Below are 14,916 nucleotides of genomic sequence, written 5' to 3'. Positions count from 1 at the left end.
CTCCTGCATCCTTTGACCTTAAAGGACACTTGTCTTCAAAGTTCAAGTTTATTGGTAATGGAGGGGAACCCTGGAGAAATCATTTGGCAATATTTGTGTAGAATCTTTGATAAATTTCCTACAGTTGCTCTTGAAAACAAGATGCAAAGAATGACAGATTCAGAATTTGTTGAATATTTGAACCCAAGAAGGATTCCATAATGGCTCACTGTTACCTTGGGAAATACTCTATCCTAAGCAATGGTTCATACTGAACCTATGGGTTTATCATGGCATGATTTCCATAGAGGAGCTTAAGTTTATATTAAGAACTTTCAACATCCCAGTAGATTGTAACCTACTTGGGAAAACACTTTCCAAGTTCTCCTGATCATTCCAACTGCAATTGAGATTGATCAAAAAGAGTCCTGTATTCATTGATCTTAAGGAAAACCTACACCTCTTCTTCACTCATAATGGTGCCCTACAATGTTACTGAAGACCAATGGTACTCTGCCAATCTTTGTAAATGTCTCTGACCTATTATATTATGGAAAGGAATTCTGTTCAATCTTATGATAGCCCTACTTATAATCTGGATTAAAGGAGTGTTTTCCCTGTTCCAAAGATTGCCTGATCCAAGCTTATTTAGACAACAGGTTTCATGAATGGTCTGTTTTCTGTTAATATGTCCTTTTCTTTTTTGGAAGTTCAAATATAATAACACCAGCTAATCTTTGCTTAATGAAACCTATAAATGCTCTCCTCCTTTTTTTTTGTCTCTGGAGATACTTAATACTGTCCTTCCTCCACGGAATGTTGGTGAGATGAAGTAGGCTTTTTTAAAAATCATATCAGAAAGACCAATATCTTCCTCCAAAGATATATTGCTACCACTCAACAAAAGATGAGTTGTTTCACTAATGCTGCAGCTATTATGTGTCCCCTGAAAATTCAAGTTTTGGTGTCCCATACAAATGTAGAGGTGAGGGAACTTATTTTGATAAAAAAGAAATATTACATTAAATCACTAGTCTCATTGGGATAAAGTTATATCCATTACCAACAGAACAAAGGGTTTGTTTGCCTAGCTGGTCTAAAATAGAATCACTAATACTGGTGATTTCCCTTCATTATTTACTACAATAAACTCACTGAGGTTACCAAGTTCTAAGGGACCCTCTGGGCACAGGGTATAGATTGAGATCACTGGAGTAAAGGAGTTTATGTTATTTACTAAGTCCACTGTATTCATGAAAACTATCAAAATACGATCTGATAGTAGCACTATCATGAGCCCTTTGGAGGATAATATCAAGACACAGAACCTGACCAAAAACAATTTTACTCTTGAGGAGATCATGTAGGAAATTACTAATGTAACCATTTGCTTTAATACTATTAACTAGGATTCATGTATCACAGATGAAGAGTCTGGTAAATACATCAATAAAAACCTGTAGCACAGTATCTATAGTATAGATTATTGAAACCTCTTACTTAATGAAGGTTTTAATCAAGTTATCTCAGAGCTCATGAATCTAATCACTCACACATCAGTTTCTGAATGCCCTACTATGTTTCCTGGATTTTTTGTGAGGACCACAGCCCACAGTCTTAATTATAAGCAAGTTTCCTATTGTTAGGATAAAATTTAGGGTTGTTGAGTGAATAAATTATATTAGTGTTCACCAAGGATTAAAATTCAATCCCAATGAATTATGCAAGTTAGTTTGGGACTTTATGGTGGTTTAATTACAATAGAAGGAAGAAATTAAGAATCAGGAGAAGAGGGAAAGAGTAGAAGATCTGCTCTGGCTTGGTGTAATCCAAGAGGAGTTCAGAGTCCTCAGCCAAGGGGCTTTCTCAGAAGATTAAATCTAGTTTGACTGCCAGCCATGAGGCCTCCTCCAAGTCAAGGGGTCTTCTCAGAGGATAGTCTTCAGAAGGTCAAGATAAAAGGGAGTCAGCCTTCTCACTCACCAAGGTCCTTCAGGAGAAGTGCCTCACCTAAACCACTCTAGACTCTTCCCAATAAACTCCAATGCCAAGTCTGCCAAAGCCACAAGCACACAAAATGCCACCAAAAGTTCCCAACATCTCCAAGAGCTTCTCACAGGAAGTGATATGAAATATATAGGCAGTTTTCTCATCACTTCCTGTGTCTCACATGTACCAACAGTGGCTTAATCTTGGTTTAGGACAGCCCAGGGGTTAGTGAGTTGTTTCTGATTCGTCACTAGCTAGCACATGCCAGTCATAGGCCATCCTACCCTACAGTTAATCCTCAAGTGGGGGTGTATACACTCCTGGTTGCTATAATTCTAAAGACTAATCAAGGTGAGATAAATCTAAAATACACACTATTCTTAATTTCCATTAAGAAATAAGAATTCTTGCATTTCTTTTTGGCTTCTCATCATTCTTCTAGTAATAAGTGTAATTATTTTTGGTTATCTGAGGTGTTGTTCATATTTAACTCTGTGGAATAAAAAAATACTTAACTCCAAAGACAGTAAAGCATTTTATGGGATAGTCCTCACCAAATCTATTGACCATATTATGTTAGAAAGTATTCCTATATTGAAGTTTAAATCCTTCTTCTGAGGTTCATAAGATTGATGTCTATACCTAGATTATACTATTCCTAAAACATCTAAAAACCATTCTCAAAAAAAGACCATAACTCTATGAGCAATTCTAGTGAGAGTGACAGTTTTGAGAATATTCTAGGAACCAAAGTAGAAAAAGAAATTCAAGCAGAATATGTTATTTGATGACTCTGATGGGATCTCCACATTGTTGAGTTTGGTTTCTTACATTCTATCTCTGCTTCATATAAATATATTGTTTTTCCATTAAATTTGAGTAACTGTAATAAATTGTCTATAAATTTTATCCATTCTTTTAGATAAATAATTGTACAGATGAGTCTCATTACGAGAATGCCCCCTCTGTATTGTGTATTGATCCTTAGTGGAATATCCTCTGTGAGGACTGTGATAAACATCTTGCATTGTTAATAGATTATGATGATCCTCAGGATCAGAGGAGGGACTGAAGAGAATGAGAATCCCTTACTCAATTAAAAAAATAAGATTCAAGATATTAGAATCACTCAGTATTTAGCCAAAGAGAGTGGTTAATTAAAGATAATGTCTGATTACTAATTAGTAAAATTATAGTAACTACATAAAGCAACCAGAATGTAATGTATTTAGCTGTTTTCTATGTAACCTCTTATTAACTCATTCCTGTAACTTCTTATAAGGTAGCAAGCCAGTATTTTTCAATAGGGTGTGCTCCTATTCAGGTTCAGGGCCTGTTCACCTTGTGACTCAGTAATAGGAAGATGAGTATCTTCTAATGAAAGGTATACTAATTGTATAGAAAATTTCTGAATGTCATGAGCTAATAGTTTAAAAATCATTCTAACTAATTGGGACTCAACAAGAAACTGAGGCACATTCTCAAGAAGCTAGTACCCAATCATGATAAGATGCATATTTCACCCATTTCAAAAACATGTCCATCTGGAGGCAGCTGGGTGGCTCAGTGAATTGAGAGTCAGGTCCAGAGATAGGAGGTCCTGTGTTCAAATATGGCCTCAGATACTTCCCAGCTGTGTGACCCTGGGCAAGTCACTTAACCCCCATTGCCTAGCCCTTACCACTCTTCAGCCTTGGAACCAATAAGATAGAAGGTAAGGGTTTAAAAAATATCAATCTCCAACACCCTTCCCCACTGATGACACTAGGACTTGCAATAAGAATCCTGCTGAATTGGATTCCAGGACAGAGGCTGAAACCTTAACAGAATACCTTGATAACAGGGAAGGAAGCACAGCTCACTTCAGCCTCCACACACCTGCACCTACATCTTCAGCTTCTGCTGTCAGCTGGTAAGATCTGACCTCAGGGAGCATTAATACTCCATCAGCCAAATCTAGTCAATCAGCAGAGCAGAAAGGAATCCCCTTCAGGACAGCAGTCCAAATGCACAGATCCAGCAAATAATAAGTGAAGCAAGATTACAGCTAATGACAGGGGGGAAAGATGGCAAAAATATGAATAGCAACAGAAAAAGCAAAAAGAAATTACAATCAATAACTTCTATCCAGGTAATGAACAAAGAGCAAATGGAACAGAGGAGGACCAAGGAGCACCAAGTATAAACACAGAAACTAGCAAATTAGACTCATGTTTTGGAAGAACTCAAAACAGAATTAAAAAAAAATGATTAAGAGAGGCTGAAGACAATTGGGAATGGAACTTAAAAAGAAAATAAGTCTTCTGGAAACAGAGGTACATAAACTAAAACAAAATAATGTCTTGAAAGCCAGAATTGATCAGAATTGAAAATGAGGCAAAGAAAGTGAAAGATGACCTACAAAGAAAAGCAGACCAGAAAGAGAAGGATGGCCAAAAAGCCAGGGATGAAATTCAGTCTTTAAAAAATAAAATCCAACAACTAGAAGCAAATAACTTCACAAGGTAGCAAGATTCTATTAAAAAAATCAAAAGAACTAAAAAGTTGAGGAAAATATGAAACATCTCATTGATAAAAGTACACACCTGGAAAATAGATCCAGAAGAGGCAATTTAAGAATTATTGGACTACTGGAAAATCATGACAAAAGAAAAAGCCTGGACATCATTCTACAGGAAATTTTGCAAGAAGACTGCCCCAACATCTTTGAATAAGAGGGAACAGTGGAGATTGAAAGAATCTAAAGATCACTACTTGCATTTCATCCCTAATTGAGAATGCCCAGGAATATTATAGTCAAATTCATGAATTATCAGACCAAGGAAAAGATACTACAAACTGGTAAGATTAAACTTTTCAGATATCATGGAACCACAGTTGGGATAACACATGTTAAGGTTAAATTTAGGGGTTGAGACTGAATATAATAATTATTGGTTGCCAAGGATTTTATCTATAAAATCCTAAATGAAACACTCAAGTCAGAATGGAGTTTTTATGGTGACTTAATTACAGCAGGAGGGAGAAATTGAGAGAGAGAGAGAGAGAGAGAGAGAGAGAGAGAGAGAGAGAGAGAGAGAGAGAGAGAGAGAGAGAGAGAGAGAGAGAGAGAGAGAAAGGAGTTTAACTCAAAATCACTTTGGCTCAGATTGATCCAAGGTGGGAGTTTAAGGCCTTGGAGAGCAAAGCAAAGAGTCAGTCCTTATCACTCATGTGACCAATCTGAAGGAAAGCTGTCTGAGGGGCTCCTCCAAACTTGAGCTCCAGGATCAAACTGGTGCTCATCCTTCTTCACAGGAAGTGATGAGAACTCCAGAGGCTTTTCTCTACCTCACTTCCTGTGTCTCACATGTGCCAATGGTGACTCAAGATTGGCTTAGGACAGCCCAGGGGGGAGGTTAGTTGTTTCTGATTTGTCATTAGCTAGCATATGCCTGTGTAGTGTGGGTGTACACATTCCTGGGTGCTAGACCAAGCAAGATGGAGAGAATTTAAAAATCACAATCCCCCCTGATGATTATTGGGGGACTAGTCTCCCCAATTGATCACTAAACATAAGCATCCTGCACCCCAAGAATTTCTAACTGCAGGTGTATACAAAATTTTTAGTTTTTAAGAGGAAGACTACAATAGTTATAGATAAGGCGGAAATAGAAGAGAGAGAGAGACACACACAGTAAAACCAATGTTTTTGCTGGGTGCATTGACAAAAGCCAATTAGGGGGCATTCCCCTTTGGCATGAGTGTACATTAAAAATAAATGTTCAATCAACCACACCCCAAGGTTCATTCTGGATCTTCCTGTAGTGTAAGGGTTTAGGTATCTTTCAGCATTCTCTGGATTTAGGAGTTAGCAAGCTTCTTCTCTGAAGATCTTTCTCGAACAAAAATTTAAATCTTGGATTTTATGAAAATACAATCCCACCTGAAGAAGGTATTGAAAAACACCCAGTTCAGCTCAGGATGCAAGGATTAATTATGGGGGTATGTGAGTCAATTTTAAAAACAAAATCAAAAATGAAAACAAAACAAAAGAAAGAATAAATAATAAAAGAAAAATTAAACCCTTTTAAGTTATTTATATATGTGTACATATATATATATATTTAAAGAGGAATTCAAAATCAGTATCAAAATATCAAAAATCTATGTATACAAAATTTTGAGTAAGAAAGAATACATTTCTCACAAGCCATTGTATTAGGGTCCAATTAAGTAATTTCTAATCCCACAAGTCTGTAGGACAGAATGCAGTAATATTTCACTTATCCATTTGCAGCTACGGCTATAGGAAGTTGCCATACTATAGGAGAGAAAAAGGACCAGATTTTTATTTTTATAGGGAAGTGTCATTCCCTGGTCTGATTTTACCTTTATTCTTAGAGATAGAGGGATCCAGGATGATAGCTAACCTTTGTTACTTGTCTGTAAGTATTTTCACGAAGAGTGTGGATACAAGGAAGGCCTTCATCTTAACGTATGTCAAGCATCGCAACCTCGAGTCTCACACTCAGTTCAAGTCCTTAGTATTGGCTTAGAAGTGCATCAATCCTACCTAGATTGGTTTCTTTTTCTTTTTCTTCTTCTTCTTTTTTTTTAATCTGTGTGCTCTTTTGGCACAATTCAGGTTATGTTTATGCTCCTTTTTGATCCAGTTTCCTAGAATCAGACACAAGCATAATCAGACACAGTCCCATAAAAATTATCAATAAGTGGCAGGATCCCACAGTCTTAAGCTGTTTCTGTATGTATTAATATTATGGCAAGTATATATCTTTAAAGTTTTATTATAGTAGAATAAAATTAATATTGACTATATGTACCCGAAGTACATAGAAATGAGAAAAGGGAAAAATCAAATATTTTAATAAAAATAAAAGAAAAAAATAATAAAATAAGGAAAAAGAGAAAACAGAAAAATAAATTCAGGAATTCAATATGTTAAAAAAAACAGGATCCACTTGTCAATGGGTTATTATCTTCAATGCATGTGATAGGATAGAGTCAATCAGTCTCAACAGAAGATGCTCTCTTTACATGTGAACAATGAATCCAAGAGTCCTTCTCTCCAATCTTTATAGCTGTTGGAGTAGTTAACAATATTTGGAATGGTCCTTCCCAGGAAGGATGAGTTGCTCCCCTTAGCTGGAAGTTCTTTATATACACCTTGTCTTCTGGGTTCAGGTCGTGAAGTGAAAAGTCTAGTGGTCCAGCTTGTACTGCAGCTCTGGATTCATGAAGTTCATGCAGTTTGTGCTATAATTCCTGTATATAGGAAGCAGTAGGAGAATCCCCCCTAAGTGTGATGATACCGCAGAACTGAGGTGCCTCGGCGGACCATGGATAGCCGGGCTGCCTGTGCTCCCTCCCCCCATTTTGGCAGGTGGGCTCGAGGGCCGTTCATACTGGGTGCTGGAGAGAGGCCCTGAAGTTCACATAGAACCTAGCTGCATCCACACTGAAGGACCAGAAGGCATGGAATATGGTATTCTGGAAAGCAAGAGTACTGCGTCTACAACCAAGAATCAACTACCCAGCAAAATATAGACTAAAATTATTCTGAGGTAGTATCATACACCCAAATTGGCTAAAATAAAAAAGAGCAAAATTGTAAATGTTCATGAGATTGTGAAAAAAAATGAGCATATTAATATCCTGTTGGTGGAACTGTAAAGTTATCTAACCATTTAGAGAGCAGTATGAAATTATACACAAAGACTCAAACTGTGTATATCCTTAGAACCAGCCATGGTAATTCTGGGTCTGTTTCACAAGAGTACCAGGGAATGAGGAAAATAAATGATATGTTTATAGTATCTCTCTTTCTTGTGGTAATGAATTGGAAATTGAGGGAATCTTTATAAATTGTTTTATAAAAATTGGAAAAAATTAAAAATAAATTTAAAAAAGTGAACGGAAACTCTGTTCTAACTCAAATGTATCACAAATGGGACAATAGTGATGTCTGCAAATATGTACATTCTTTAAAACTTTCAGATTCTCTCCTGGCAGTAATGAGTGAGATTTTCCTGTACAATGAAGCCTATTGTATTTATTGAAGAGAATTATGTGACTACCTACGGTGTTGTACTCACAAGGATAAAAAGTAATAATGAATAAGTGATTGGTGAAAAAACATTCATTAGGTCCCTGCTATTCTGGTGATACATATTTAAAAGAAAACATCCCATATTCTCAGGGGCTCAGAAAAGACACTAAATGACTTTTCTTATGCAAATGTTATATAAAGGACTAGACTGCTTTGCTGGAGCACATGGTAATACATATGCCTTAATGCCCTTTCATTTCTATTAATGTGCATTTTTTTTTCAGTGGCAAAAAAACCCATCAATATCTAATGATCAACCATTTGCAAGTGGTCAATATCTTTGGTGTCAAGAATATTTTTCTCCCTAGTCCTAGAACTGATTACAGAGAAAGTAGAGAGTATAGAATATGGAGAAACAGTTGCCAGATTACATCTCCAAAACTGCTGCTCCCCCTGGATTATGGCTTCAGGGAATGAACTGAAACAAGGGTAGATAGTCATAGCCTTTCTATTATTCCCAAGACCCTTAGGTTTACCTGTCATTCATTGGCAACTATTTAGTGATTTATGTTGGTAAGAGAAATAGTTTCTCGATCTCCCGGCTAGCATTGATGTCCCACTTCATAATAATAATTTTCTGATATTTTTCAACCACTGTTCTCATGCTCTCCCTTGCTAAGGTTGCTGGCAATATTTTGGCATAAGTAATTCCTTTCTCCTCTATATTTGATCTCTTAAGGTTAGAGACCCAGTAGAGGTGTTGCTGTGTGAAAGGTTAGCAAATATCTTATAACTTTGTCGACTCACATCCCCTGAAATATCTGGAGGTGAGCCAACGTCCAATAAGGAAGTTGACTCATATCTCAATGTGGTGAGGAGACCTTCATAGATTTGGGGCTTGGTGGTTCTACTTTAGCCCAAAGAAATTAGGGAGGTTAAACTCTTGCAAATTTTACCACCAAAGCCCATAAGAATAGAGTTGATCCACAAATATTGATTCTAGTGCATAGATATAATTTTCAGTCAATAATTAATAAATAAAATAAAAAGTTGATATAAAATTTCAATTTCATCTCTCTGAATAGAGTTGTTCTAAAAAAATCAATTTACCACATGAGTTTATGTTTCTATTTTGGAGTTTTGGTTTTATAACAGTGTTCTTTTTATAACAAGGACCAATATGGCCGTACATTTTGCATGATACCTGCATAATACAGATCAAATTGGTTACCACCTCATAATCTCAGAAATTTAATGTTGAAAATTGTTATTATCTGTAATTGGGAAAACAAATAAAATATCTCTTAAAAATCAGTTCACATGCTAATAGTATAGCATGTTCTTCTGTTTCTCCCAATGTAGGCAATATGGATCTCCAGCTCCTAGAAAATAATTTAAGTTACCACATATTGGAAAGCCTTTATTTGATCCCACAGGAAAATAAAAAAATATTATAAAGAGAAATTCACAAGAATCTCTATTCAAACACAGAAACATGTAAAACAGTTAAGAACCCATTTGTTAGATTGAATTTCTATTGAGATTGGCTTTGGGATGCTACACTGACATTACAGTGAAAGGCCTCTCTCCTTGACTTTCCAGCCCTTAAAGGACCACCTAATAATTTATATTCCTTCCCAAATGTAGCCTTACTGTAGGTGTGTGCTGGATCTAGCTTTAACCATCTCACAAAGTGATGATTCGATTTTGAGTGAGTATAGAAATCAGCAGACTATGTTGTGTACAATTATTTTCCTGAAGAGCTGGGTCTTAAGTATTTAGCAGCAGACCTCTGGTTGAGGGGGTGTTGAATAAGCAAAGCTGTTACCACCAATGTTGCCCTTTCCAAGCAACTTAGTGGCTTTTCTCTGCAAGTACTACACCTTTCAAAGTTAAGTAGCTGCTCTTTCTTCTTTAAAGGGATAATAGCTAGGATTTCTATATTACGATTATATATATATATGTGTGTGTGTGTGTGTGTGTGTGTGTGTGTGTGTGTGTGTGTGTAGGGGTGTCTAGGTATGTCTATGTGTGGGTGTGCATACGCAGATCCCCTTCTATCCACAAACCAATATTATGTCAAACTATTAAAGCCTTTTATACGAAAGGAAATCGAGACAGACTTTAGTGACATGGATAAGGTTGTTCTTCAGTCATTTTTCAGTTCTGTTCAACACTTCACAACCCCATGGGAAGTTTCCTTGGCTAAGATACTGAAATGGTTGGTATTTTCTTCTCTAACTCATTTTTCAGATGAAGAAACATAGGCAAACAGGATTAAGTGACTTGTTCTGAGTCACAAAACTAATAAGTGTCTGTAAAGTCAGATGTTGCTCACTCCAGATCCACTGCTCTATCCCCTGTCCTGCCTAGTTTCCTTAGGCTACACAGTATGGAGCTAAGGTTATACAACAAGAAATATCTGACACAGAACTTATATTACAGGATCCCTTAATTCCTAGTCTTACTATGCTAACATCATGGCTTTGCCTCTTTATTTCCAAGTCTTTTACTTCTGCTGCTACATAATGTTACTCCTGGGGGAAATATGGATTACCCTTCTGTATAAATAAAAAAATAGTCTTTTTGACTGCTGGATCACAGAGGGAGGAAGGTACAAATGGATTTATTCTCTAATTAAAAGGATGATCAAATTGAAGGCTTTGTCCCCTCACAGCTTTTCTGAAAGCATTCTTAACTTCTTTGTTTCTCAGACTATAGATGAGAGGATTCAACATAGGGATAACCATGGTGTAGAATACTGACACCATTTTGTCAGAGTCCATTGAATGGCTTGAGCTGGGTTGGAAGTACATGAAGGTGGATGTCCCATAAAATATGAACACTGCTGTGAGATGGGAAGCACAGGTGGAGAAAGCTTTCTGGCGCCCATCATTAGAACGGATCTTCAGGATGGTGATGAAGATTAATAAGTAAGAGAAAAAGATTACAAGAAATGAGAAGGATGCGTTGAATGAACCAAAAGTGAAGATTATTGACTCAGTGGTGTGAATTTCAGTGCAAGAGAGAATTAAGAGAGGGGGAATATCACAGAAAAAGTGATGGACTACATAGGACCTACAGAAGGAAAGACTAAAAATATTTCCTGTGAAGATGGAGGAGGTCAGAAAACCCCAGATATGAGCCCCACTGGCCAAATATACACAGACTTTTGAAGTCATGGTAGTGGTATAATGTAGGGGTCTACACACAGCTGCATGGCGATCATAGGCCATGAAGGCTAAAAGTAAACTTTCGATATTAGCAAAGGCCAAAAAGAAAAACAATTGGGTTGCACATCCATTATAGGAAATGACTTTGTCTCCCGTGAGGAGTCCAGTCATCACCTTGGGAATAACAGTTGAGGAAAGACCAAAATCCACCAGAGATAGGTTTCTGAGGAAAAAGTACATAGGAGTATGGAGGCAGGAATCATGTGAAATCACAGCTACTATTCCCAGGTTCCCTACCAGGGTGATGAGATAGATCAGGGTTACCATTATAAAGAGAGGAACCTGAAGCATTGGGACATCTGTTAATCCCACAAAGATGAATGCATTCACTTCAGATGTGTTCCCCATAAATGTCATTTGAGAGTGATGTCATTCTCCTGAAACAAAAAAGGAATAAGCGTCAGAAAAATCAATTTTTCATGATGAATTGTTTCCAAGACTTAAAACAGTCATAGAAATATTTTATGTGAAAGTTAGAAATAAAGAATTAAGTGACTGAGAGCAATTACTCGAGTTCCCAAAATTAAATAATAAAGTTTCTTATAGAGAATACTTTATGTATTACTCTTTACCTATTTATTCAAAGATATCTTATTTACCAAATTCCAAATTTGATAATAATTTTAATGGACATTTTTTGAAATTAAAAGATTCAAATCATCTTCTTCCCCTCCCCTCTCTCAGAGATGATAAGCAATTTAATCTGGTTTATGAATGTGCTATCATGGAAAACAGACTCCTATATGTCACTGTTATATGAGAAAACTCATATCAAACCAAAACCCCCAAATAAAATAATAAACGAATGTGAAGAATGGTATGCTTTGATATCGATCGAAACTCAGCAGTTTTTTTTGGGAGGTGGATAGCATTTTTATCACATCTCCCTCAGAACTGGCCCAGATCTTTATATTGTGAGTACAGAAAGTCTTTCACACTTGATCATCTCACAAAGCTGCAGTTACTGCATACAGTATTTTTCTTTTTCTGCTGATTTTGATCTGCATAAGTTCATATAAGTCTTTGTTGTTTGCTTTTATGAAATTATCATGATCATCATTTTTAAAAACACAATAGTATTACCCCACTAACATATAATACAATTTCTTCAGCCATTACTGATAGGTGTGTGGTGGCACCTCAGTTGTTTCAATTTGCATTTCCTAATCAAGTGTGATTTAGAACATTTTTATATGCTTATTGATAACTTTGATTTCTTCCTCTGAAAACTGCATAATCACCATTTGTCAATTGGGGAATGCCTTATATTCTCATAAATTTTACTTAATTCAATATAATTTTGAGAAATTAGACATTCATCAGAATATTTAGGTCCTATATAAATGTGAGTTATTAGCATTGATGGCAAGGATTATGTTTCACTTCAACTTGGTTATCAACCCCCTCATTCCCAAATGTAATGCAGTGCTGTGCAACTAATATATTCATCACCAACATTATTCAATTAAGTCTTCCTTAGGACTGTGCTGTAAATCATTTCTCAAAGGGCTATTTCAGTTACTCAAGGATGCTGAACTTGAAAAGGCTCATAAGATGTTTCTAGAGCATTTGTTTGTTGGAAAACAACTTATAGACATGATTTTATTGGGGCCCCCAAAACAAGCCTATGAGATTTGTGCCACAAATATCATTATACATATTATCAAGATAAAGAAATGGAAGAAGTCAACTGACTTACCAGTGTGGAAATGGTGGATTGGATAGCGAGATTTTCCCAATTCTTCTTGCCTCCTGGTCTAGAAATGTTTCCACTATGCCATGTTGCTGTCTACATAAGGACTGCAGTCTTAGACTGGGTATCCTAGAACCTACCTGACTTGATATGGAGAAAGGTGGCCAGGAGGGTTGGCCAAGAATTTTATATTCAAGGTTTGACCTTGAAATTCTAAGCTGAGTCAGTATGTGATTCCATTATAGAAACACCTCCCTGGTTACAGGGGAAAAAATGTCAAATGTTTCTACTGGCACAGTGGTCACTCCTTGCCATTGCTGTGGCATGTATGACATTACAGCCCACTCCTATCTTCCATACAACTCAGCCTCATGAAACACAAAAGAAGCTAGATGAATGAATAAATGACTAAATTGGACCCACAAGCTGTTAACACAGTATGGAAAACTGGAGAGGAATGTTTCAATGTCAAGATCTATAGTTAGGACTGAGGCAGGGCCTTTATCCAGATGTGGGAGACCTGCATCTCTGAGGAACTAGTGGTCCCTTGGAGAAACATAGCAACTCTGCTGCCAACTCATGAACAAAACAAGCCATTAAATTCTTCTGTGACCATTAAGGGAAAAATGAGAGTATGCACAGAGATGATTTCCTCATGGATATTTTGTTATTCTTAGCATGTTGTTAGCAAAGTGAGGTAGAAAGGGTCTTGCCTAAGGCCACTGATTAAAGCTTGATTCTATTCCTCCTAGGTATGTGACATTGATTAAGTCATTGAATATCTCCAAGTCTTATTTAATTCATTTTTTAAATGAAGAAAATAATCTCAACCTGAATACAGTCAAAAGGTGGTGGTTAACATAAAATGTGATACTGACCATCAAAGAAAGCCTAGGAAGTGCAGAGATTTCTTCATGGTCTCCAAGGGAAAAGATGACTAAATTTGGTGGTAAAATGTTTGGGATGGAATTAGAGATTACTGTGAAACTTTAGGCAAATAATTTATCCTATAAGAAGGCTGATTTCCTTAGTAGTAAAATGCTCATATGTATATTTTTATGTGTGCATTCACTCCCAGGACCATTATGAGGATAGTAATTTGTAAATTAGAAATTATTACAGTTAACTATTTTCCCCAATCTCTGTCTAGTCCTGCAAACTCTGGTCTTCAAGGACACTTGCCCTCAAAGATCTAGTATATTGGTAATGCAGGGGAACACTGGAGAGATAATTTGTCAAGATTTTTGTTGAATCTTTGACAAGTTTCCTACAACTGCTCTTGAGTAAAAGATGCAAAGAAGGACAGATTCAGAATTTGTTGAATATTTGAACCAAAAAGGATTCAATAATGGCTCACTGTCATCTTGGGAAATACTCTATTCTAAGCAATGGTTCAGACTGAGCCGATAGATTTATCATGGCATAATTTCTAGTGAGGATCTTATGTTTATGTTAAGAACTTTCAACATCCCAGTAAATGGCAACCTACATGGGGAAGCATTTTCCAAGTTCTTTTGACCATTCCAAATCAAATTAAGATTGGTCAAAAAGACTCCTGGATTCATTGATCTCAAAGGAAAACTGCACATTTTTTTTTCACCATTAATGGTGCCTTATCATGTTAATGAAGACCAATGGTACTCTGGCAACCTTTTTAAATTCCTCTGACCGATTACATTCTGGAAAGGGATTCTGTTTAATCTTATGATAGCCCTAGTTATAATCTGGCTTACAGGAGAGGTTTACCTGTTCCAAAGATTGCCTGATCCAAGCTTATTTAGACAACTGGATTAATGAATGCTCTGTTTTCTGTTAATATGTCCTTTTATTTTTTGAACTTAAATATAATAACACAAGCTAATCTTTTTTTTTTGTAGTCTGATGTTTAATGAAGGATATAAATGCTCGCCTCCTTTTTTGTCCATGAAGATATTTATTATTGTCTTTCCTTCATGGAATGTTGGTGAGATAAA

At 36.4% G+C, this 14,916-nt stretch overlaps 1 protein-coding gene across 1 annotated transcript; it reads right to left on the bottom strand.

Moving 5' to 3' along the window:
* Positions 1 to 10,650: 10,650 nt before the first annotated feature.
* On the bottom strand, positions 10,651 to 11,598 carry LOC100026475 (olfactory receptor 5B2-like). The gene has a single exon (XM_001377039.4). It carries the CDS (start codon positions 11,596 to 11,598, stop codon positions 10,651 to 10,653), a length of 948 nt encoding a protein of 315 aa, XP_001377076.4.
* Positions 11,599 to 14,916: the final 3,318 nt, after the last annotated feature.

This window comes from Monodelphis domestica, chromosome 6 (genome assembly GCF_027887165.1).
Source record: "Monodelphis domestica isolate mMonDom1 chromosome 6, mMonDom1.pri, whole genome shotgun sequence".
NCBI classification, from domain to species: Eukaryota; Metazoa; Chordata; class Mammalia; order Didelphimorphia; family Didelphidae; genus Monodelphis; species Monodelphis domestica.
Note: the sequence above shows the minus strand (reverse complement) of the source record. Positions and strands in the feature narration are given on the sequence as shown.

Bases quoted from the DNA above. Each gene is read 5' to 3' on its own strand.
- LOC100026475 (XM_001377039.4), bottom strand. From the start codon at position 11,598: ATGGGGAACACATCTGAAGTGAATGCATTCATCTTTGTGGGATTAACA.